The following is a 26,686-nucleotide window of genomic DNA, read 5'->3' on the forward strand; positions in this document are numbered from 1 at the left end:
TTGGGGTAGGTATTGTTCCTCTTTTTGCTTGAAGAAAAATGTTTCCGTAATTCGTAGGGGCTGCAATAGTGATGCTTCTCAGCTTTTAGTTGATGGCCTTCAACAGTGCATGTGTCTGATTGTGTTCTGTAGTGCATGTCAGTTTAGATGTTCACACTTTCATCAATACCACTTCTAAAATACTAGTCTTCCCTAAGTAATTCCCTAGCAGCTCTTTTCTGCATGCTGTGAGGTCTCGTTAAGATAAGGTACTGAAAGAATGCACATGTCGCAATGTTACTTGGCTTGGGAATAGTGGGAAACTAGGACTTGGAAGTATTATGATGGCTTATAATTTTTTTCCACTTTCCAGAACAGGATGCTTCACTGTATTACTGCTTGACTTGATAGGAAAGCTATCAAACCCCTACGCTTTAATTTTCAATGTTATCTTCCTCAAAGCTGAGTTGGATTTGGGTCCCTGGTTGAGATTATCCATGAAGACTGCTTCATTGTATGCACTGTAACATGGAGTTGGAAATTTCACCTTTTGTAACTTATCAACTTTACCAGCAGCCCTGAAGAGTGTCTCTAGAAATAGAGCTACCAAATGTACTGAATTTTTCAGTTACACTTATTCAACCACCTTAATCTACGCAGCTGGAGGACCACAAAGCCAAACTTCATACAGGTTTGGTGTGCTAACAATAGATTTAGGTTAAAACTTTTTCTCCCAAAGAGAAGGGAGACACTGGAATGGGCTGCCTGTGGAGGTGGTGGAGTCATTGTCCCTGGTGGTGTTCAAGAGGATGTCTGGATGAGCAGCTATGAGATACGGTTTAGTAGCTTAGTGGTAGTAATGGTGATAGGAGGATGGTTGGACTAGATGATCTTGTAGATTCTTTCCAACCTTGTGATTCTATGAATATCTTGATTCCTCTCAAACCTGGTTCCATTAATTCTACTTAATGAGATGTGGTACTTGGTTCTGATAAACTTGACCACCGTATGCCAAGCCAGCTGAAACTGTCAAGTAAAAGTTGCCACTTTCCCTTTAGTTGGCTTTGTGGAGTCAACACTGTCATGCTTTCAGATAATGAAATATAAAGTCCCGATGTTCACCGTAGTCACAAATTAAACGAGATTTCCGTACCCAAAAGCCTTCCTTTCCCTTGTACTTTCCTAACGTCCAGTAGCCCTTCCTCAAAATAACCTCTCCTTGCTCTGCAGCGTGAGCGTGCTTCCCATATCGCTTTCATCCTCTCCCCGCCTAACCACCTACCGGAGGTTAGCACAGCTCCTTTTGCTTAACTTTTCACTGCCATCAAGGGTGATCGTGCTCTAAAAGCTGCGTTACCTGCTTCCTCTCTAGCGCTTCCCCTGTGCCGCCGTCAGCCCGCAGAGGAGGTCCTCCCGCCCTCAGCCGCTGCTCTGCTGCCCGCAGGCGTCACCGCGCTGCGCCGACGGCTCTCAGCTCCGGTCGTTCTACCGGGGCGCGCCTTTCACCTCGCAGCAGCAGCACCTCCTGAGCGAATCTGCTTTTTTTTTTCTTTTTTTTCTTTTTCTTCCCTCAACAACCCTACTAAGCCGGCTTTCACCTCATCTTTTCACCTTTTTTCTCTCCCTCCCGGCCTGGGCCGACCCCTTCCCCACGAGGCGAGGCGTACCCGGCGCCTCTCAGCACTGCTTTCCTTCCCCAGCCCCCGCCGGGGACCGCCGCTCCGCTCCGCTTCCTTCCTCCCCGCCCTCCCTCCTGCTCTCCCGGCGGCGCAGCGGCTGTGGCGCAGTCTCGCGACACTTCCCGCAGCGCCACGCTGAGCTGAGCGGCGCCGCTCGCTCCGACAGCGGCGGCAGCAACAGCAGCAGCAGCAGCGGCGCCCGCGTTGGGAAGCGCTGCTCCGCGCCCCGGCCGGCAGGGAAGACGCCCATCGGCGCGGCGCGGCTCGGCGGCAGTCGCCTCCCGGTGCTCGGGCTCGGCCGCGCTCCGCCCGGCAGCGGGGACTGCTGGGGGGAGCTGAAGGCTGAGCCCTCGCCTCGTTTTATTTTTTCCTTTCTGCATCCACGCGCACACGTATGCCGAGGCGAGGCGAGGTGCCTCCCGCAGGACGCGGCGTGCAGCCCGGCCGCTGACCGAGAGCGGCGGCCGAAGGAGGAGGGACCAGCCCCGTCAGCAGCCTCGGGCACAGCCGCCCCAAACTTTCAGCCCGCGCTCCGGCAGAGCCTCGATCGACATCGATGGGTGAGTTGGAGCCGAGGGGCGGCGGGGAGGGAGCGTCCGCCTCGCGGCTGTTAACTTCTCCCCCTCCCCCGGCCGCCCCGCTGATTGTTTTCATGTGACAGCCGGAGGCGCTCGGGGCTGCCGCGGTGGGCGATCCCGCTCGGGGCTGAGGAGGCTGCGAGCCGTCCCGCACCGTCCGTCTTCCGCCGGGCACACCCACCGCGGGCTCCGTCGGCTGAGCGGCTGCGGGCGGCGGGGCCGTCGGGCGGGCGCTGCCCGTGAGGTGGCTCCCGCGGACTTCGGGTAGAGACGGCGCCGGCCCGAGGTGGGCAGCGCCCGCTACCTGTGCGGAGGGGAAGGAGGCGGGCGGCGGGGGACGGGGGGTGAATGGCGGCCCCGGCGACGGTACCGGGCTCCCGGGGCCGGCCCGCTGCCCGAAACGGTGCCCGGCTGAGAGTGATGGATCGGAGGGAACAAAAGCAAGCCCGGGCTGCTGGCAGGGCGCACCCTCCGACCGGCTCCTGCCCGGGGGTGCCCCCGGAGAGTGGCTCCCGGTGCCCGCAGAGCCAGAAATGCTGCCGGCAGCCCGAGAGCAATGATACTGCTAAAGCCATTCCCTGCAACGCATTAGGTGGGCAGACATTTTACCCAATTTTACCTGTTGTCATGCAGTGACACTGGGAACGTAGCGGGGAAAAATCTTCTCTTTGTTCTTAGGGAGCGCTGTCAGAGCGATGCGTAGCTGCTGTACCTGTACCTTGTGAGATTCAGCGCTAGCTTTTTGCTATGGACTTTCAGTTAGTCCTCCAGCTGAGGCTGAGAGGCGTTCAGCCATCTGCGCCTCATTCCGCTGTGTTGATCCCAACGAACTCCGCTGCTGCTGGCCGTAGGCCGGCATCCTGTGCTGCCGTCTGTAATTGGGTGGCAGAAAGCTCTGTTAGGGTTGGTGTGTCTGCTAGGCAACGCCGCTCGGAACTTCTTAAAATGCAGTGCTGTAAGTAAATGTGGGGTTGACCGCTGAGGGATGGGGCAAAATCTGTGTGGTATATCGCAAGAAATAATGGTTAGTTGTTTGTTTGTTTGTTTTGATTTTTTTTTTCTTATCTTCAGGGCATTTTTTTCATTCTTAACTTTGCATTGTGACACTATAAGACTTCCTATGATTGTACACATCTGGTATCCTTAAAGCTGATTTTGATAATGACTTTCCCAACTCGCTGTGATTCACAGAATGGCCCAGGTTGCTAGGGACCTCAATGATCATGAAGCTCCGACCCCGCCACCACAGGCAGAGCCACCAACCTTCACATTTAGTACTAGACCAGGCTGCCCAGGGCCCCATCCAACCTCAGCACCTCAGGGACGGGGCATCCATAACCTCTTCAGCAAGAACTCGCTTTGCAAAATGAGAGTGAAGAGAAGGCACGCTCTCATTGTTCATATCTTTAGAGTCTAAGTGCTTTAGAGTCTTGTGCTTTAAAAAAAATAACGAATGGAAAAAGCACACGAGGAAGATATGAGTAATATGAAAGTGAAATCTTTCTAGGAGATTCCAAATGGAAACAGTTTTATTAAAAACATTTCTAGCATTGTTTCATTTTTCAAAGACATTTAGATGCGTGAAAGAATAGGTGAATTCTTTATAGGTAGCACATTGTTGAGATTCCTCATCTTTTATTTTTAAATTACTTTCATGCTTCCCGTATTAATCATTTGTATTTTGTGTTTGGCACTGCATAGTGTTGTTACTCCCTGGATCTATGTACAGACTGCAGGACGAGAGGCTGGGGAGCAGCACTGTGGAAAGGGATCTGAGGGTTCTGGCTGGTGGCAAGTTGAATCTGAGCCAGCAGTGTGCCCAGCCAATGGGGCCAACAGTACCCGGGGTGCACCAGGCCCAGCACTATCACTGGGTGAGGGGAGGGGTTGTCCTGCTCTGCTCTGTGGTGTGTGGGCTCACCTCCAGTACTGAGTGTGGGTTTGGGTGCTACTGTGTAAGAAGGACGTAAACCTAGTAAAGGAGGGTTGTCTAAAGGAGGGTTACGAAAGCATTAAAGTGTCTGGAGGGCAAAGTGTGTGTGAGGAGTGGCTGAGGCCCCTGTGTTTGCTCAGCGCAGAGCAGAGGAGCTGAGGGGAGGCCTGATGGCGCCTGCAGCTCCTCACAAGGAGCGGAGGGGCAGCGCTGAGCTCTGCTCTGTGTGACAGCGACAGGGCCCGAGGGAACGGCATGGAGCTGTGTCAGGGGAGGGGCAGCTGGGGGTCAGGGAAAGGGGCTGCACCACAGGGCAGAGGGCACGGAACGGGATGCACAGGGCTGTGGGCATGACCCTGAGTGCTGGAGTTCAACACTCTCAGACGTTGGGTTTGATTTTGGGTGGTGCTGCGTGGAGCCAGGGGTTGGACTCCATGATCCTTGTGGGTACCTTCCAGCTGGGGGTATTCAATGGTTCTGTGATTTGATGATTCTAAGCCTCTGTATATATGTGTGTATTACATGTGTGCATATTAAAGTTCGTTGTTTTTTACACCATGTACTCAAAACCTTAGGAGAAATACACGTTTATTGGTGTTTTAAGAGCTGTTCTCTGACATTAGAGTTGCAATATCTTCAAGTAAATTAGTTTATGTTTGGAACGGACTTGTCAGGAGAACTGAGTGAACTGAAGTTGCTAGCTTCTGAAACATAAGAGGGGGGCAGAGCAGAGGCAGTGCAACATGCTTAATCCCCTTCTGTAAATATTTGAGAATTGAAAAGGTGGTGTTTTATAGGTATGTGTGTGGGTTTGTTGTTTATTTTTAAGACTTGCATGTGGTTATGGAACTCCTCAGTCTCATTTGTGAGACCTTTGAGTGCTCATATATCACATTGCCCTGCTGAATGGAATTGAAGGTCCAGAAGACAAAGTAGGAACAAGGTATGGTAGCTGCATGAGGAAGAGCTGCTTATTCAATTCAGAACATGTAAAGGTACAGCATGATTCTAGAAAGCAGTGTTTAGCTGGCATCATCCCAAAAGAGCTGAAGTTTCGCAGCACCTTGTGTCAGTTGAGGCACGCCTTCCAACCTCTGCAGTAAATGAACAGGGATCCTTTTTTTGGCTATGCTGGGTCTGCTCATCTTTCAGTCAGTTTCATGCGTTAGTTAGGAGTCCTATGTAACAGCAGAGCTCTGGGAGTAAGCTGAAGCCTTCACTATAGTGCTTATGTAAATTCCTGTTTATAGATAGATAGACAATTTAATCACCAAACTTCTAAATGGTTCGCTTAGTAGCTTGTTTGATATATTTTTATTTTTTTGTAGAATTGCTTCTCTTAGTAGTTTTTCAAGATATTTTTAAAGCTTTCCCATTGACAGCAGGAAAGAGAGGGTAGGCTGCTTTTGTTTGTCTGTAGTCCCCATAATTAGAGCTTTGTGCCCTTTGAGCCAGTTATGTTATTAGTACTCACAGACAACCGTTGTCTGCATGGATTGACACAGCGGTTGAGAAAGATGCTGTGAAATACCGCAACTGCCTTGTACACAACAGGGGAAAGTTGCATCAAGAGGAAATAGAAGAAAAAAAAAAAAAAACACTGATTTTTCTGTACTAATTGCAACACCTTTTCCAGTTTTAACTTTTTCCTAGTTCTTTTTTTCTCCTGTCCTAATTCTCCTCTGTCCCCTGCCTTCAAGTCTGCTCTGCTTTCCTCCTGAAAGCCCCTGCCTTGGTATGTCTTTCCTCTCTACTTCTTTCCACATTGCACATGTGCCACTTCCTCTTCCTCCCTCTCTTAGCCAAGCATCAATAGAGGGAGCACTCTGAGCACATTTCCTGTGTGTGGGGCCACGCAGACCTCCAGTCAGAGATGCTCCTGTGTCAAAACTTATGCTTGGCCCCACGGTGTGTGTTGGAGGATGCTCTCTGCAAGGGGAAGCATGGGGAGTTCAGCCGGTGAACACCAACAGCTCTACAGTCCTGTGTGGAATGAAACATTTTTGAATTGAGCTTAGTGAAATTGTGTAAATTGCACACAGAGGGAGGTGGATGTGGTTGTTGACTTCTTGGACAAATTTGAAGTTCCCCCTACAAGGCATTGGGAATTTTGGAGCATTTCAGCAGAATAGATGTAAAACATTTCTAAATAGGAATAACACGTGTCATTCAGCAACGTTATCCTCAAAAACAGTTATACAGTTTCAGCTGGACACAAGGGAGAGTCATATGGGAGTTGGTTACCATGCTTTTCTTCCCTTTGAGTGTTTTTTTTTTTTAATTTAATTTGTTTTAATAAGATTATAAGCAACTATAAAGTGGCTCATATAGGAAATCTCATGTGAAAACCTTTCTCAAACTGTAAAAAGATCTCATTTCTCCTCCTCAAAGGAGATGTGAATCATCTTAGTTCTTTTGTTGTTGTCAGTAGGTTCATTTCTGACAACACTGTTGTGTTAGAAGTGTTCAAGATCAGATTTTCAATTGTTTGGTACCCATATTTGTACAGCCTGTGAATGTCTTCGAGGTCAGAGTTCGAGTGGAGTTTTCATAAACTGATGAATTATTTTCGGTAACCTGTATGAATTTTCATATAAAAGTAGCTGGCAGAAAGCATTTTTCTTAGAAACCAAGAGATAATGACTTCACATCAGAACTTTGTCAGAGCTGCCTTCTGCATTGATCAAGATATGGATGTGAAGCCAAGGAATAAAAAATCCATATTTATGTGTGTGTATTCAGAATTCTGATTTTATAGTCTTCTTTAAGTGCTCTTCTTGCTCCTATCAGGTAGTTCATTTCTTGCAGCGTCCACTGTAATTGTTGCTCATATTAGCTGTTGCTTTTAGATCAGAAGGTATGGTAGAGAAGAAAATGCTTAAAATAGATACTATTTCTTGAAACAGGAGAATTCTTGTTCCCCTTTGTGATAGCAAAAGGTGCATACGTTGAGAGTTATGCTAGAGCTGCATCTGAAAGACATCTTTCCTGGTCTACTTGTAAAGAAATGTGTGTCAACATCACAGCACTTCTTTGACAAGCAACATTATTTTGGTATTAATGCTGAGTGTATATATGTTTCTGTTTAAGCTGCTATTAATGCAACATAAGCTTAGGTTGGATATCAGGAAACACTTCTTTACAGAAAGGGTTGTTAAGCACTGGAATAGGCTTCCCAGGGAGGTGGTTGAGTCACCATCCCTGGATGTGTTTAAAAACCATTTGGATGTGGTGCTCAGGGACATGATTTAGTGGAGGGTCGTTAGTTAGGGTAGTATGGTTAGGTTGTGGTTGGACTTGATGATCTTTAAGGTCTTTTCCAACCTGAGCGATTCTGTGATTCTATTTACAGTTTAACGTTACTCAGATTTCGTCTTTTGTAATTGTTATTCACTGGATGTTACAGGGTTTTGTTTTGAGAATGCTGCTCATCATTGTTCTACCAGCAGTGTATCAGAGTTGGTATAGGAAATCAGCATTGACCTTGTGGATAATGTGTGGACTCCTTCCACGCTTGAAGGGGAAAGGGTGTGTGTGCTGGGAGAGGAAAAGGAGTGATGGGTAGTGTGTAATGAGCAGCTGAAATTCCAGGTCTGAAATGGTAGAGGTCACTGAAGTGCTGAAAGCAGGTCATCCCTGATGGGATCAAAGGAGAGAAAACAGCCACATAGATGGTATCTGCTGTTTCTCTTTGAAACTGCTGTTACAGAGCAAACTCGTCAAAATGGTGATAGATTTTTTTGTGTGGTTCCTGTCTTTGTGTTTTGGTTTGGTTTTAAATCACAGAATACGAAATCCTGGACCAAAGATTGTATGTTTTCCCTGGGTGCAAAAGCAGGAGTTAGCTGTAGGGTGTATCTATGTTCGTGCACTGAGAAATGATGGAAGAATATGTTAGGGGGAGGGGAGCTGGAGAGGAGGTATCAAGATTCTGTAATTCAGCTAATGTAAAAATAATTGCTGCCTGTCTGCTTCGCACAGCGGGGAAGCACAAGGAGAGCTTTAAGTCCTCGTGTTTGTGAGAATATGCAGTACTGCAGTTTGGTAGCCATGGATTGTGTTAGAAAATGGAGTTGACTTTTCCTCCCCTTTTTCTTACTGCTAATTGGGAAGCATCAATAGTAACCAAATCTTGAGAGTACAGTGGTGATGCCTACTTAAAAGTTGCATGGCAAGGTGACTGCTGTGATGTCTCATCTATGCTTTTTTCCTAACTTAACTTTGCCTTAGGGAAAGGACTGTCCTGGATGGTGAGGGGCAGTGGAGGAAAAGGTGTCTTTGTTCTCATTGCAGCCTGTATTCCAATGTGAGCATCACTGAGAACCTGTGCTTTTGTTTTAGGGTAAGGGTTTGTCTAGAGTTGTGCATCACAAATTACATCTGTGCCAAAAAGGATAATGCAACCTAGAAAACTGAGCACTTCTATGAGGATCAGATCCCAAGCCTCTAATTAATCTGTAGTTTCAATGTAGAGATGCATTTTGAGCTCTGCTATTGAGTTTCATTAGAAATATTGGAGAGGAGGAAAGAGCTGCTCTTTCTTTATTTCCTTTTTGGTTCTTCATCCTGCACAGCTAAATTGCTTTTGATGATTAAAGCTAGCTCACACCAAAACCAATGTAAGTCTGTTCATTTGCATGGAGACCAAAGTCAGCACTGGTGTGCAACTGCCTCGGGACTGAATACTTGTTCAAAAACCTCAGTGTGGGTTGGTTGCGTGTGTTACAAATCAAGGCCCGACTTGATCTGTAAATATTTAATTAGCTTTTCGATAGCCACGTATCTAAAAACTAAGTACTCTGTGTCTCATAAGGAATGTGCAATAAGTGAATGAGTGACCGCCTTCTCTAAAAACAATCAGGAAAATAAAAATCCCTGTAATACACTGTGTCCTCTTCTTGCAGTTTGCAGGAAATTGCTTGTTAATTTACAGAGCAACATGTTCGTGCTTGCTTTCAATAATGAGATCTTCACATAAACACACACAGAAATAATACCAGGATGCTTTCCTGGTTTTTTTTTTTTGTGTGTGTGTGTGTGTGTGTGTGTGTGTGAGAAGGAGGTCTTGGAGGTCAGTGCAATTGCTGGTGCCATTCCATGCTAAATCAGCTAACTGGTGTCAGCCCAAGTCACTGCATGGGTAGCATCGCCTTTCCATGTGGCTACATTTATAGAAGTATTAGTGAAAGGTAGCAGAAGTATAAGGGTATTAATATCCATGTCCAGAGTTCTTCATTTTTAAGCCAGATGTGAAACTGTTCATGGAAAAGCCCCATCTCACGTTTAAGTCAAATATGTCATCTGTCTGTGGTTGCTGATTCATCCTCACCACTGGCAAGAAGCATTTTTAATACTCTGGTATCTTGGCAAAGTGGATTTTTTTGTCTCTCTCTCTGATATGCTTCTGCAGCACTGAAAATTTGCTGTCCTTGTGACAGAAAACTGAGTAGCAGTGAAACAGCTTAATTTTTCACTGTTTTTCTCATTACTGCTGTTCTTTCTGTGATGTCTCCCTGAGGACTTATGGAGTTGTGAATGCTCATCTGTGTTTCCCACTGTAAGTGGGCACACAAGAAATTCCAAAGCGCAGTCAGAACAATATACATTTGGTTTGGAATTTCATTATGACAATATTTTAAAGACCTTCTGCTATCAAATTCAGATTTACATGTAAACGCTGTTTGGCTTTATGTTTCCAAATGTAAGGACTAGTGACTTGTTTTCTAGGGTGCTAATTTATGAACAAATATTTGAATGTTTTATGTATGAGGATTGATTACCTAGATACTTTTCCAGACTTGGTGCCCCCAGCACAAGAAAGATCCAGAACTCTCAAAAGGACCAGAAGAGGACCACTAAGATGATCAGAGGGCTGCAGCACCTCTCCTATGAAGAAAGAACTGGGAACTGGGCTTGTTTAGCTTGGAGAAGAGAAGGCTCCAGGGAGACCTCATTGTGGCCTTCCAGTACTTGAAGGGAGCATATAAACTGGAGGGGGATCGGCTGTTTATGAGGGTGGATAGTGATAGGACAAGGGGGAATGGTTTTAAACCGAGACAGGGAGATTTAGGATAGATATGAGGAGGAAGCTTTTCACTCAGAGGGTGGTGACACACTGGAACAGGTTGCCCAAGGAGGTTGTGGATGCCCCATCCCTGGAGGCATTCAAGGTCAGGCTGGATGTGGCTCTGGGCAGCCTGGTCTGCTGGTTGGCAACCCTGCACATAGCAGGGGGGTTGAAACTCGATGATCATTATGGTCCTTTTTGACCCAGGCCATTCTATAACTTATCTGTTATTTCTTGTGAATTTGTCCTTGTTGTCATCGATGGTTTTATAGAACAATATCATGTCAGGACCTTTCACTCTAGGCAAGACCATGCTGACTTCCTGATAATTTAGGTACTGTGTTTCAGCTAGATTGCAGAACTGTGGTGTGTTGAATAGAAATATCCAGCTTCCCTACTTACACTATTAGGTTAAAACAACAACTACCTCTCCCTCTGCAAAATGAAAATAGAGCCCTCATTCTGCCTACCCCCAAAAAAACTTTTGGTTCAAGGAAACTAACACTTGCTAACACTTGTTGAAAGCACTGGCTCAGCAGTTCAGAAGTTTTGCTTCCTTATGCACGTATTTTCAGTTTGGTTGTAGGAAGAAGAGGTTGATCACTAAGCAGTCTCAAAATCTAGAGTTGGCTCATTTTCATCAATGTAATTTCCATATGAAAGTGTTTAACTGGCTTTGACTAGTAGAGTTCATACTTCATACATCTGTTTTGTTGTGTTTGTTTAATGAAATGGGTAACTTGCAACTTTGATCACATTGCTGGATTCTAAATGATTTACTACCTTGATTCGATCATATAATTAGTTCAGTCATTCATTTTAATTTGCTAATAGATCAGCTTTTCATTTCATAGCTTGTTGCTGTATTCTTAATACTGGAACTGTGCTCTATGTAGTTATTTCTCTGATGATTTTAACAACAATTTTCCAGATGACAAAGGATTAAAACTCTGGGGCTTGATTGGGTATTAACTAGATAGCTTAGACATTTCATTAGCTCCTCAGTTGCTTTCCTGGCTTTGCACCAATTGGAAACTCCTGTTGGTTATATTGAGTCAAGTTTAGCTGTCTGTATAGATCTGTTCTGACTTCATAGGATCAACTATCTAACAGAGGGATTTTTGAGTAAAGCTCTTTCAGGATAGTTAATGGTTGTTTTACTGATGGGAGGCCTTAATAAAGCAGACGAAGGCACCTTCTGTCTGCCTCCTTGCTTAACTTGGTGCTGCTGGAAGATTAAACTTGCTCCTTGTGTGATGAAAAAAAAAAAGTACTATCCAACAGCCAAGCAATTTGTAGGACTAAGATCAGATGCACGAAGCAATTCTTAAAATAGGAGAGAAGTCTTCATGCTGCCTTCTTTTCTTAGAATTGTTGTTAATATTCATCTGCCTGCACAGCTGCTTTTTGTGGCCACTCTTCTGGCAAAGATCTCCTGTGAAATGGGAAATATCTTTGTTTTCTTTGAAACTTTGTTACTCCCTTGTAACTATTGATAATTTCATTCCTCAAAGACCTTTATTTGCCTGTGTTTAAAACCCCTGAACTGCCTTTGTCAGTTTTACTCTGGCTACTGAGGTCACCTTGAGTGGTGTTTTCTTTTGTCACCTCCTCCTGCATCTTGGAATTGCTTGCTTTGATTAAATGAAGCGTGCTACTTATTTTAAAGACTACATTGTGTGTGTGTATGTGTGTGTGTGTGCGTGTGTGTGTGTGTGTGTGTAGCACCTATCAATTAACTTTTGATTCGCTGACATCTCAGTTGTCTGAGTGTGGTTCATGGAAGGTTACAGTAAGTGGTTAACAGAGATGCCATCTAGTTCATGATCAACCACTCCCTGACAGTTCAGAGTTGTATGTGCTGATTCTGGCTGTGTGAGATCTCTTAATGTGTATGCATTCAAGTGTTTTTTGCAGGAGAAATTAGCCTGCTTCTTCCTGTGCGTTTCTCATTCCTTCACCTCATTCTGTCAGAAAGCAGTTTCTCTTCCTATCACCTACAGAAGTGTATTTATGCTTCTTTTCCCTTGTGAAAATTTTTAATATATATTTTAATCTGCATCAGCGATTCCCACCTATTTTTCAGGAAGATGCACTTCACCCATTCTTTTCAGATAGCTGGTGCTACATCATCTTGTCTTTTCAGTTGCTCTTCCTTCAAATTCATCTTTCCTTCTCCTTCATCTGTCCTTCAAGCCTGCTACTTTTTCTCTCTTTAGGAAACTTTCCTATATACTTCACTTGTAGTCTTAAAACTCACTATCTTGAGATGTAAAGACCTATAGAATTGTGATGACAATCCATTTGTGGGTGCTCCTTTAATTATTTCCTCAGAATTAGGGAGACAAGTTGATTTCCTATGAATACCGTATTAGGAAGGAGAGGCACTGACTATCGTTTAGAGGCTGTTGCTTTAGTCCACTGACTTTCTTACTCTGGAAGATAAATGCTGTGGTTTCTGTTGCACTCTGTGTTTTCCTAGTTGCCTTTCTGGTACTGTCTGATTCAGAAACTGACGAGAGACTGGTGCCTTTGTGATGTGTGAAGAACACATTGTAGAAGTTGGCAAGGCCAAGTGCTGAAGTTCTGATGTTTCTGTATTTGGAGAACTTAAGAGCAGGATGTTGCTGTTTAAAGTAGAATTTCAGTTCTTGTCTGTTTGAATCTGGCAATACCTTGCTCTAAAACCAAAAGCAGGGGTTGATGTGGATGGTGCCTTACTGGGCAGAGATCCTAAATGCAAGAGGTGCTCTTTCCTGCTCTAGTTTTTTTGAAAATTGGTTTTAGCACCTGATTTCTTTAGCTCCAAGAGCTTGGATCATTGAAAACCAAGGGGATCACTAGAGATTGAATGGATGGAGCCCAGGAATGTTTTTCATAGAGGCAGCAAGCTTTAAAAGAAGTGATCAGGGTAGGTAATATTGAGTGATAGCCCTCTCTGTCTGCTCTCGTGCCCTGCTTTCAGTCAAAACAGTGTTGTTAGCACAGTGTTTGGTTGCTGCTGAGTGATGGGAGCAGGGCTGGGCTGGGCAAGACTCAGCCAGGCAGAGCAGCCGCTACGATGGGGCAGGGAGTGGGGAGGGGACAGGACGGTGCCTGAAAGAGGCTGGGGGTCGTTCTGTACCACATAGCACCGTGTGGAGGGTCATAATGCTGTGGGCAGTTGGCTGGGGATGGACACTGCTCGGGGATTACGGGGCATTGGCCAGTGGTGATGAGACCTCGTGCTGGCAGGCGTCATGATAATGCTAATGATAAGTTGGTAGGTGGCTAGTGATTGCAGTGCAGCTATATATATTGTTATTGTTGCGGTTTTGTTTCTTGTTTTTCTCTTCTGTTAGTAAATAGTTTTTATCCCAACCTATCAGTTCTCTTTCGTTTCCAGTTCTCTTCCCCATTCCAGTTGGAGAGGGGGAGTGAGCAAACAGCTGTGTGGTGCTGAGCTGCTGCCAAGTTATGCCCCAACACCTTGTTCTCTCAGTGGTATGGTTTTAATCTGCATGCTGCCTTCTGGATACTATAGAAAGATTCTGCACAAGTATTCAAGGAGGTTCTGCCCATCTTGAGTAGCATCTGTCTTACTGTAGCTTCCTTGACAGCATGCTTTGTGCTGTTCCAGACAGTGCCAGTGCTGGTAACTGGTGTTGGATGGGAGGAGGAGGAGGCTGCCAGAAGAACAGCTGCTTGTAAAACAATAGGGTCCATTGCTTCTCTTGTTGTTTACTTGGGTTCTGTAGAGTTCCATACTGCTGCTTTCTCTGCTTTGCTCCTGCGTTCTCACTGCAGCAATGGGTTCTTCTACCTAAATGCTGACTATTGTTTGTGTTTTCAGTTCATACTCAGCCCTGCTGGGCATTCTCATTCAACTAGCACACTGTGGCTTAAATTCCCTGTTGAAGCAATGCTATCATCAGGTCACAAGCTGTTGTTGCTTGCAATTAAAGTCTATGACAAGCTTTCAGATATACTTGTTCAGTTTGCATCGGTTTTTGCTTTCAGGATTGTTTTTCCTGGAATGAGTCACCTTCTTCTAAATCCACAGACTTTCTGTGAAAGAAAATGCAAAAAGCAATTTTTGGAAGTGCTCTTTCACTCAGGCATATTGATGCATGGGATTTTAAAAGGTATCCTGAAAACAAAACAGGGAAGTTAATAATTGCGATCTGGGAATGTTTTTATTCATAAGAGCTAAAGAACTACACTAAGTTAATTTGTGATTTCTCCATTTTGTGGGAAAGAACAAGTTACCTGCAGGTACTGATGTGAGCTGAGAGAACAGGTATTAAAGGTACCTTCTCCTGAATTGCATCCTGAATTCTGAAATTTGAGAGATTTTTAGTGGGAAAAGTCAACATGTGATATGATCTGATAGGATAGTTATCTTTCAGAAAATCCTTGGGCACATCAATCTAAACATGCTTGTATGCAATAATTTCTACTTTTAGAGCAGCATTTCTTTTTTTCAACACTTCTACACTTACTGGAGTTTTGAAGGAGAATGTAAGAATTTGATGCAGAAAGACAGGTTGATAAGGATTGTGAACACCAGCCTTCTTTATTAATTGAGAAAAAACATTGGTGGGTGGTGAAGATGTTATTTTAATCAAATGTGTTCTACTTCAAAATGCTTTTTGTTGTTGCTCATGTAGTTGATCAAGTTAGATTCTTTTTTAATAAAACATTAGGTGTTTTGGTCTGTTTCCGTATAATACAAAGGCCAGTGGAGATGATGTAGTGCTAGCATGTAAATCTTGTATTGGACCATAGGAATGAAATGCAGGTTACCTGTAGCTCATGTGCTTGTGACTGTGAACCTCAGCACACACACAACTTTTGTAGCTCTTAGAACACCTGATAATCTTATCTATGGAAGTGTCCTTTCATTTGGCTTACAGCTTATGAAACTGTTGAGAAATTGCACACAGAACCCAACCTTTCTCTGAATGCTAAGTTCCGTAGATTGTATAGAACTTAGCATAGATGTTGAAGAGGGTTAAAGGGTAAAAAGCATTTAACTATTTCTCTCCTACATCAAATCCAAGTCCTTACTGTTGTACAGCACATCTGTTTATGACAGTTTATAATATATTAGTTAAAATGTCACTGATTGCAATCTTAGTATTTTACAGATCTTATTGCAAGAGCTGCTGCTGGATTAAATATTTTGCAACTGCTATCATAAGAATAGTAGAATTCCATAAAACTGAACTAGAACCTCATACTTTTGAATTTATTTTAAGACATAATGCTTGTCTGCAGCTGGCATTACATAGTGAAGGGCTATACCACGGTCCAACGATTTGGACTATATCAACTGTTGCTGCTAGGAAGTCCTTTCTGCAAAAACTGTCACCTCCAGCAGCAAGAATACCACAACAGGATGTATCTATGCACCATTTTACAGGCTGGTTACTTAATTTAAACCCATCCTTATCAGTATTTCAAGAAAATGTAGCTAAGATGCAGAGGAATATGTTGTTTTCTCTCTATCCTCACTGTAAAGGGTTTCTGCTTTTGGCAAAGATGAATGATGGCATTAACAGCTTCGGCTTCTATAGTGAAATCTTCCAAGCTCAAATGAGATCATGTTCACGATTACACACTTGCTTCTAGTCTGGTTTTAATGAGGCTGGGTGAATATTGCTGTTCTAGAAGGTATGAAATTTCAATAAATGAAATTTATGTAGTACACAATATGAAGACTGAACAAATTACTGATTACCACCTCCTCTCTCTCCTGCTCCTGGGAGTCAGATGATGCCACATCATATCACTGAAAAGACAATTTTCCCCTACCTTCTGAGGAAATACTTTGATTCGATTTGACCTTCTACCTCAGTATTTGTATGTCAGTATCTACAGATATGATCCAGGCAACTACAGGATCGGAACCAAATGGCAGTTTTACTGGGTTAGTATTTCTGAGTATTCTTAAACAGCAGTTATGTTCGTGGCATCAGTTTTTCAATCCTGTTTCCTTTTTATGTTGATGCATTCATTCAGTGACAATTCTCCTGAATTTAGCTGAATGGTAATTTTATATATAGTTCTAGCTATATTTAGCTGTAAGTAGAGTAATCTTTCCTCTTGTTGTTCTGAAGAAGTAAATAATATCCTTCCTAACTTCTCAATTATCTGGGAAATGTGATTTAGACACCATGAGTAGCATTACTAACGAGTTTTTACAAATACATATAATTTCAGTTAAATAGGAGTAATTTGTCTTAGTTTGCATAGCTTAACTCGCAATCCTCCTCTCATCTCTTATTGATCCCAGCAATGAGTATAATCCTTTACAGACTTTGGATTTTCTTCTTATTGATATGGGAGGAGCCAGGAACTCATGTTAAGGTGATGATGTTGAATGTGTCTCTGAATGTAATCAGTCTGCCATTTGTTCTGGATGGCTTGTTTTGCTCGTTAGTATCTGAGGTAAACAATGATGTTAAAATGAGTCCATCAACTTTCAGGACAATTTTACTTCTAAGAAGCACTGTATTCCTTCAGTTAGAGGTTAACGCAATCAATTACAATCTTGGTGACCATGTGAATCATCAAAGTAAGCTTGTGGGTAAATGCTGAATACTGGGAGCATCTGCTGTGTTTAGGAAGTCCTCTGGTTGATGGAACCAAGGAACTAAAAGTGTAGGCGTGACAATCTGATTCTAGCAGTTTGCTGACCAAGGCAGTTGTGGAAGTTGTTGACCAGTGCACTGTAGGAAAAAATAAATTAATTTATGGAATATGGACACCTTCCAGACAGACACCCACGTGAATGTCAAAAACATTCTGTGCAGTCTCTCTCTCAAAACTGTTATGGAGACTTGGTCCATATAAATCTAACACCTATTGTTAGATTAACCCAGGAATATTAGGGAGCCTTTGGGAGCACAGATGTGACTGCTGCCATTTAGAACTACTGCAATGATCAGTTCTTTCTTTGCTTGCACCTTGCACATAAATAGCTCTGATGATCAGATGTACTTTGGCATATTGTTTGAAAGTTTAATATCTTTATAAGAATGTGGCAATAATAAATGCAGTGAAACATAACTATTACAATAGACCTAAAAAAAAAAAAAAGGCAGAATGAATTCATAGTGTTGATTAGAAGTACCTTGTCTGAAATTGTTTAGTGCAGAACTGCTGTGAGATGAATGCTTTATTTGGAAACTCACTGCAGACATACATAAATACTAAAATACTGACTTACTATTGTTCTTCATTTTGTAATTGTAAATTAATTCAGTGATGAATTGTGGTTATACCGAATGCCTTAACACCATAATATAATGTCCTGCTCAGTAAATTCCATTAGAATAACATAGTGTTTGTTTTTTCTTAGAAACTGGAACCAAACATACTAATCCTTCTTTGACAAACAGAAAACTAGCTCTCCTCTTTTCCTGGAGGCATAGCTAGGCCTTTATGTAAGCTGGAGAGGCTTCAGCTCTGCTGGTGCCTGGACAAGTCACCTCAGGACAGCCCCAAGCAGAAGTGTACACATTTTCCTCCAAATCACATTTTGCTTGGGATTCTCTGCACCACTCCTCAATGTAAGGCAGAGGGGTTTCAAGCAGGGCAGTAACTCAGTAAACTCAAGCTGTTTATTCCATAAGCACAGGCATTGGGGTGCAGCATGGTTCTCTGAGAGGACATACTTTTGTCTTCTTACGGTGGCCTGTGCTCAGGTGGCTCTTTGGAATGCTTCTGTGCAAGCATGTATGTGGGCGTGTCAGTTTCACAGGGGAGCTTCCCTCAGGTACTCTCCATCTGTCCTAACCGCTCTGTGGCTGGCTACTGTGTTTCTGCTGCCAGAGCGTGTGAGGGCTGTTTGTGGCCTGCAGGAGGGGACTGGGGCAGGTGCTTCCCCTGGCATGGCTGTGAAGGCATTGCCAGGTGCCAGCAGGATTAGCATTTGGGCAGGGAACCAGGGGGAGGTTGCTGAAGCAGCTTTCAACTGGAAGCTGGTTAATTCCTCTGTCCTGTAAGCTAGAGAAGAGCGCCGCTGATGACTGTGACATAAAAAGATTTGTGAGCTGTGTGACTTACATGGCTCCCTCCTGTGATTGCTCTGCTCTTTGTGTCTGAGTGATTGAGTGAAGGTAGCATTTTAGGACCATGACCTTTAGCTCCTCCTCAATGTTTTCAAAGGGTAAATATGAAAACATAATGTAAACTGAAAGCTGTTGCCTTAGAGGAGTTGCAGTATATCAGGTAGCATGGATTTAATTTCTTGAAGATGGAATTCTTCCCCCTCAAGCTTTTTTTTTTTTTTTTTTTTTTTTCCTCCATGAAGCTGACTCCTTGCAAATACTTTCAGCACTGAATTATTCCAGTTGCAAAAGAAAGAAAATGAACAAAGTCTGGAACTAATTTCTCAAGAAAATTATGTTTCTTTAATGATTACTTGAAGTTCAACAGATATGAAATGTTAATTTTTTCTGCCACAGATGTGATGGAAAACTAAGAGCTCAAGCTTTATTAAAAATCCCAGTTGTCATCTGCATTTAAAATATAAACTTAATGGTATATTGATATTATTGTTTAGTTGTTTTTTACGCACATTTCACAGGTAGCAAGTGGGAGTAGGTGTTTCTGTCTTGCCAGAATGTTGCCTCAAAGAGAGGCAGGGGCTCTTCTGGCTAGAATGATAAAGTGCAAAAATATTGAGAGTTGAATCTTTACAAACTACAGGGGTTTTTTTTTTCTGAAGTAGGAGAGCCACACACTGACACGTTTTCCATCCCAGATACTAACAAATACTGAGTAACAATCATCCCTATTTGTCAAGAAGTTATAGCATGATACCTATAGTGGCTGTAATGGTTTGGGGTAGGAAGGACTCTTGGAGCTCAGATGAGCATTCTGTGGCTGTACCAGTGCACTCCCATTTAATCCATGCTGCACCCTCTGTAATAAAACCTGCTTCCTTCTCCCTTGGACACCTTTGTACCACAGCATCCCACATTTGATTGGCCTGCCAACTGCTTGCTGTTCCCAGAGTCCAGAAAGCAACGGCTTTGTAGGTCGCATTTGATCTTCAGGCCATCTGGCTCTCCAGGCATGGGCTAGGAGAACAATACTACTGCGTGTTGTTTTGTTTCTAAAGTATGCCTACAAACACAAAAGCATGCTATTTTAACCAGCTCATACTGAGGTTTATCAAACAGAGCAGCATATTTGAAGGAAGACCTCGTTTACTAAGTTTTGAGGCAGATGGAATTTGATGGCCAGATTGTAACTGGTTATGAAATGTGTTTATAATGAAAATGTTGATAAACTATTAAGTATTTGTTACCAAATGAATCTTTGTGACTGCTTTATGAGAGAAATGGCGTATGACAGAAGAGAAACACATTCAAACTTTTTGATTATTAGTTCTTGATAATCTGTTTATTGTAGGTGGTAGAGAACTTGAAGCTTTCTGTAGTCGCTGAGACCTTCCCATAGAGGCTTATGCAGTGTGGTGTAACAGTAAGGTTGTGGTAGGATGCCTGTTCATGCTGTTAGTCTTTGTTACTTATGAACAGTTAGGTTTATGCAAAAAAAGGAAAGCACTGTTGTGCTGTCTTCTGAAGAAATGTCATTGGAACACTAATTTAAAACTTCAGTATGGAATACTTGCAGTTCTTCGGTGTTTTTTTTTTTTTTTTGTGAACTTGTAGGAGATAAACTCTTAACTCTTTGACTGCTGTGTATAGTGCTGTGTACACTAGGATTGAGGTCTGCAGTCATGTGTGAAACCATGCTGCTGCAGAATGTGGTGCTGCCATATGGATGCTGTTACTTGGGTGGAAGTATGCCAAAGACATTAATAACATTTCCATTGTGCCTACATACTTCAGATAAGAGCAGGAGCTGATGTAATAATGTAGTTTCTGTTGCACAGTAGCAATTCTCTGTTTCTTTTCTTGATTCATTTCTTGCTTGGAAAGCCACTGTACAGTAATTGAAAATAGCATAAACGGAGACATTCATCTCTTCAAATTTTGGTGGCATTGCTTAAAAAAAATGTTCTGACTAATTCAGTTTGGAGAGGTTAGATTATACTAAAGAAACAAGCAAGTAGTGGAAAAACTTTTGTAATGATCAACAAAATAATTCCATGTGCGTATAAGACTAATTCAGGGAACAAAAGGTGGGAATAGTTAACCTTTCTCAACAGTTTTTCCAGATATGCTTTTTTTTTTTTTAAATATGACTGAAAGGTTCCATTTCAATTTCTGGTTCATAACTTTTCAGATTTAAATTTTATTATTTTAAGCCCAAATCACTGAGCGTTAAATTAAATATATATATATATAAATCTTTGTCCCTGACATTGCAGTAATGAGTTGGACTGTGCCAGTCTCCAGCAGGGCTGGTAATAACTAGTTTTGACTTCATTTCATGAGTTTTGCTATTACAATCTGGATTGATGGTAATATAATGTTAGGAATAGCTGATTTTATTGGCGTAAGGATGAGCATTCCCCTTTCAGATCAAAATAACTTGAATAGCTTTTCATTTTGGATTTCGTACTTGGATTTCTAAATGATTTTTAAACTGAAAAATGCCTTCTTCCAATAGAAAAGGTCTTACAGCTTGAGTTTGTAAATTGAGACAGATTTGTCTTTCAGGCATTTTTAAGAAAACTGTACCATAAAGAGAGGCAAGATCTGCCTGCTCCAATTTTGCTTTCTTTTGCTTCTTGGCTTAAAAGGGATTGTTTTTTTGGCTGTTAATGTAACAAGCTGTTTACCTTGGCAGAGCCATGCCTACGACCAGCCTTTGTTGATTAACAAATAAAACTAGTTTGAGCTCACTGTCCATGGAGTGTTTTCTCACATCATAAATCACTGTGCAAACTGGGGCACTTAGTTAGCCCTGTTCCTGAGGAGAAGTCTAGCTCAGCACTTCAGGAATGAGGTATGATTTACTTGCAGATGCAAAACTGAGATCCACTTAGCATGCCTGGATCAGTATTGCCTCCAATATCAATCCAGCTTCTGTAAAGACAAAATTCCTCATCAAGGGAAACAAAAAAGACTAAATTTGACTGGCAGCATGAATGTTTCAAATCTCAGTTTGAGAAGATGGCATTGCTTAGTACACTTTAGAAAGTGAGCTTGATTAAAAACTGCAATTTTATGGGGCTGTCAATTATGAAACAGTTTTAGGCTTCCATATGCTTTTCAGTAGTGTTTTGAATGAGAAGTTTGAGTACCTTCCCATCAGTTTGCCACAGTCTGCACGTTTGCTAGGTGTACTCTTAATCCCTCTTTCCAAACTGTGCACTTGGTTTTCTTGTAGAGTTTATAAACCTCTTAATTGTGTGGTCCATTTTTGGTGACTTGTATGTTTCTGTTGGTTTACACACATTTATGTTACCGTAATCAAATCCTCTGAGAAGAGACAGCATTTAAAAATATTTATATAAATTTCTCAATAAGTAGAAAAAATTGTAGACAGAGAAGAGCCTGTATAGTAAAGAAGTTTTTGTTTGTTTAATTAAACTTCTAATAAAACAAAAGTGGCTGAACAGCTGTCTGCTTAAGAATTAGTGCAAGGCAGGCAGACTTCAAGAAGATAACTCCAGTGCTTCCAGCCTACCCAAACAGCTGCAGTGTCGAATCAACAGCCATCTTCTACCTGTTGTTCTCTTTTCCTAAGAGAACATAAATCATAAGAGTGAAACTTTCAAGACTCATGTTAGTTTTACAGCCTTCTCTGCAAGGGAAAACTGCAAGGACAGCAACAGGACAGCAACTCTCAAACCATTGGACTTGGAGAATGGGAGAGAGTTGCTTGCCTTCCTTCACTATGTCTTGTTGAAGTCTGAATGTTGAGAAGTGTTTGAAGAATTAGTAGTCCAAGCCAGCCCGATTCTTGCTTCTTTCCTGCCTCATCATTACAGCTCTCTGACCACCTCTGGGTTGTGCTAACTGCAATGGATAGCTCAACAGATTCTCCGGTTAGTGTAGCAGTTTGCATGGAAGACATCCAGAAACTACCAAAGATAGTGTGAAATGCCTCAGCGGTTGTGGTGAGATGCTGCAGGACAACTAGGTGGGTTTTAAATAATTGTTTGGATGGTTGAGCTCAAAGGATTGGGCTTTTCAGACATTATCCAAGTCTTTGAGACCATAAGAGTCCAAACATCCAATGTTCCTTAATGAGAGGCCAGCAGAATCTGTGCCTGTTGGGGACTCCCAGGATGACAAGTCTGGAAGCTGGAAGTTTATAGTTTCTTGCTACTTTTGTACTTTAGGATGTGCAATTGCAAAGTAGTTTCAGTGCCCTTGTAGTTGATAAGAGGCCTGGGTGTTCAGTCCAAAAAGTCACACAAGCCAGCTAAACCTGAGCCTCGAGGAGAAAGTGGCAAGTGATAGTAGTAGGGAAATTCTCTGCTATGGAAGTTGGAGGCTCCCATCTGATGACCTGACCTGTCATCTGTGGAGGTTTGCTGCTTGCTAGCAGCTTGGGTCTAGAATGTTGTGGAAAGGCTGATGAGGCTTGTGTCACCCTTAAAGTGCCCTGTTGCCCTGCCACCACATAGGCTCTAATGATGCTGTCAGTAGTGACTACATAGCTCTGGGGCCATGGTTAAGGGCACAAGTGCCTAGGCAGTTTTGTCCTTGATCTTTTTGGTGGGAGGGAAGTGTGTGAGGAGTGGATGGATCCAGCAGGTAAATATTTGCTATGTAGCTAATGTCAGCAACAGAGTTTTAGTTTTGTGACCATGAGGACCCTCTTAGAGGGTAGCTTGAAAAGGATGTGATCCGCCAGAGTGGGACAAAAGCATCTTTGCTAACAGACCAGCCAATCAGATGAGAAGAGCTTTAAATTAGTAATGGTGGGGGAGGGAGGTAACCAACACTCAAGCAAAATGTTTAAGGTGATGCAAACAGTAGGGACCCTGTGATCAACAAAACAGAACTGAAGGCAACCCATCCCAAAACATACCTATATAAAAACAAGGAAGTGCCCATCGGAACTATTGGGAAAGCTCTCATGCTCTCTCTGGAAATCAGGATGGCCGGGTTCTTCTCTGAAATGTCTGTGCTCTAATGCATCTGGCATGTGGTACAAAGGATCCAAAGCAGTTAGGTCTGACCTCAGAGCTAGTCTGAACTGAACAAAAAATCCTCAGAAGGACCCTCTGAGATTCTTCCCAGCCTGAATGTCTTAAGTTTCAGTTCTATTTTGCATGTTAACTTGTAGTGTATGTGGTGCCACTCTTTGTCTCCTGCTGTTTGTTTAGTAGATGGCAGGCCTCTTGTGAGCATCATGTATGTGGTTATTGTATGTTTTTTGTGCTTCACAAAAGAAGCGATAGATAAATATAATCAGCTGTAGCTTTGTGCCTGGGATGTATCTGTAAGTCAGAATGCTCTTTTAGCTATGACTTGCAAGATCTGGGGGAGGAAGGAAGATGTTCAGCATTGTCTGTGTGACATTTTGGGGGAGTGGAAAGGAACAATTGTGCTTTCCTGTCAGCTTAATTCAGTGCAGTCCTTGGGGCTTCTGTAGTTAAGCAGAACCTTTCCACGATCTGTTAGCTTTGCTTTGTCAGTTGTGTTGCCTGTTTGATGGCCCAGTCTTGCAGGATTTATGCAGCACAGTCATTCTTGTAGAAAGCACATACCTATTGTTCTCCTGTTTCTGTTTCAGTGGTTGCAGTGTGAAGGTTGGTGGAACATCCTGAGGCATGGTTTTCCACTGAAGAAAACAGGGGGAAGGCATTTCAAATACGACTATCTGTGACCTTGCCAGTCAGGCCAGGCCCCTCCTACACGATGTTTGATGAATTGCTAAATATAACCGTTGCTACTATATTTGAATACCTCAAATCCGTTCTTTTTGATTCTTCAAATGATTTTTTTTTTTTCTTCTGTCTTTATTACTTCCCTAATTCTCTACAGCGACTTTGCAGTATATATTGCCCTATGTGTGTGGTTTCAGGGGTCCTTCCAGGAAAAGAAATGACTCACCATGTAGTGGTAGTGAGCTTATAACCTCTGATAGCAGACATTCAGAGCGGCAGGAGTATTTCATCTTCACATCCTCTGATTAAGAATTACAAATGAAAGGAAATTTTTCTCCTGTTGGTGAAACCCCGTGAGAGCATTGTTCATGCACCAAAGCTTTGCATTTCTGTGTAAATAATAGTGAATTCAGCACTATACCGGAAAAAAAAAAAAAACAAAAAACTTTATAAATGCTCTTTAATTTATCAGGGATGTATGTAGCAAATTGGTGCAGTGGCTTGGGATGCTTGTGTAACCTGTTCAGAAAGAAAATGCTTCACAAGTCAAAAAAATATTGCTAAATGTTTTCCAAGAAATAAACCTTGTCATGCTTCTAGAGTAGTTATGCTGAAGCTGCAGAAACCGAAAAATGTAAGCCATTTGTTGCCTTAGCTGTGATGAGCATTAGTGTGGTTTCCTTTTTTTTTTTTTTTGCCTCCTCACTTAGCAGTTTTCCACCAAAATGTTACTGTTACAAGTTGCCTATTTTATGTGCTTTCTTGTTTAACAAAATTACATTACTTTCACTGATTGATTGGTGTTTCTTACTCCTTCCGAAGGCGCAGAAATGTAGATGTACAGTTACTGATTTTGCAATGTGCATTTTTCTCTTTTAGTGGAGGCGATTGTGGAATTCGACTACAAAGCTCAACATGATGATGAGCTGACAATCACTGTAGGTGACATAATCACCAATATCAAGAAAGATGATGGAGGCTGGTGGGAAGGACAGCTCAAAGGCAGAAGAGGTTTGTTCCCTGACAACTTTGTAAGAGTGAGTACAAAGTGGAACTGTTCTTGTGTTGTATGTCTATGTTTTGTGTACTATGCTGTTCAGATTGTCAGCCTTGATATCATACTTCTTTGATCCAAGACTATGATATACTGCAATATAATGTTCCATGGGGGCTGCATTAGTAAGGAAAGTCTGATTTATTGTAAAGACAATATAGTATCAGTATTCTGAAAGTGAAAATACCCCTGCCATTCTCTGCATTTCAGTTGTTATGCCTGGCTGTGTTGTCTGGGAGCAAAGTAATCATTCTAGAACAACCTATATGTCAAAAGAAATGAAACAGTCTGTGGTCTCTTCCATGGCGTTTGCAATGCTATCTTCTCTCTGTAGCTGTTGCTTCTTCTTCTCCAGATTGCTTCCTCAGGTTTTCTAGAAGGTTTATATGAATACTTATTGATAGCTGAACTAGCTGGGAATAATTAAAGCAGATTTTTTTCTAAACAATTGCCTACAAAAAAAATTATCAAAATATATTGTTATTTGATATTTCATGTAATCTACCAAATAACTTGCAATAATATTGATTTTAGGAAAGCCATTCAAAATTTTAGAAATGAAAATATATACATGTATGTCTTTTTTACTGAACGTCTTTGTGTGTTTGGATATGTTTGCACACATCTTTATCAATGACCTGGATAGTAGGATTGAGGATGCTCCATCCTCACCTGAAGACAGTCAGGCCTGGTTGGATGGGCTCCAGGTAGCTTGATCTAGTTCCTGATATAGTGGTTGACAGTCCTGCTCAGGGCAGGGATGTTGGAACTGGATGATCTTTAAGGTCCCTTCCAAGCATTCTATGAGTATCTCTGGGCCTCCATGATATGCTGTAGACCTAGGCTGTTAGTTTCTATAAATCTCTGTAAACCTACCTCTCCAACTATGGAAAAGAGAACAAGGGCTACAATAAACTACATGAATGGGCTTTTTGTAAATTTGTTACTGTAGTTTCAGAGGGACTTTTCATTTTCAAAAGGTGTCAATCATTTCTCTTCTTCTAACTGGGAGCCTGTTGTGTGTTTATACATATACGCGTAATTAAGTTATTTCGCTTTTCTTCAACAGCATTTCATACATCAAGATAATTTGGGACAGTGGTAATTTGGCAAACTTGTAGTCTCTGTAGTGGGGGGACTTGGGAGCCTCAGGTGTTGCAATAGGAAGAAATATACCCACATAGTAATACTTGTTCTTGTCCTTGCCAAGAGTAAAGAATAGCTCTTTATCTATCAGGCAGCAACAAGGAGGATGAAGTCAGAGATTCAAGGATATGAAAGGAGTGAATGGGGAAAAATGGATACCTCATTTCTTGCTAATCTCTGAAAATCCACATTTTGAGGAAAGAAAGAACTTTGGGACTCATTATGTATCAATAATATTTTTCTTTAACTTTGGTAGACTGCTGTTGTGGTTTAACCCAACAGGTGGCTAAGCACCACAGCTGTTCACTCACTTTCTCTTCTTCCCAGTGGGACAGGGGAGAGAATCGGGGAAAAAAAAGTAGAACTCGTGGGTTGAGATAAAACTATTTACTGTTTACTAAGATAGAGAAAAGGGTAAGGATAATAATTATGACAAATCTATCTATCTGTATGTAGATAGATACTATCCTTTTCCAGCGAGCTGCCCTAATTCTGTTCCC

At 42.3% G+C, this 26,686-nt stretch overlaps 1 protein-coding gene across 5 annotated transcripts in view; it reads left to right on the top strand.

Annotated features, from left to right (window-relative positions):
• The first annotated feature begins 1,405 nt into the window (after positions 1-1,405).
• The window catches only part of SH3KBP1 (SH3 domain containing kinase binding protein 1), a 225,486-nt gene continuing 200,205 nt past the window's right edge, over positions 1,406-26,686 (top strand). Inside the window, exons 1-2 of one of the 5 annotated variants that reach the window (XM_085211162.1) lie at positions 1,406-2,218; positions 24,866-25,023. In XM_085211162.1, the coding sequence (XP_085067288.1) occupies positions 2,215-2,218; positions 24,866-25,023 (162 nt within the window). In that variant the 5' untranslated portion in view covers positions 1,406-2,214. Of the gene's footprint in view, positions 2,219-2,569; positions 2,829-3,166; positions 3,192-13,089; positions 13,148-24,865; positions 25,024-26,686 lie in introns of those variants that run through there. The other 4 variants (XM_085211170.1, XM_085211146.1, XM_085211155.1 and 1 more) reach the window with 4 other exon arrangements.

The sequence above is a fragment of the Meleagris gallopavo genome, chromosome 1, assembly GCF_905368555.1.
Source record: "Meleagris gallopavo chromosome 1, MGAL_WU_HG_1.1, whole genome shotgun sequence".
NCBI classification, from domain to species: Eukaryota; Metazoa; Chordata; class Aves; order Galliformes; family Phasianidae; genus Meleagris; species Meleagris gallopavo.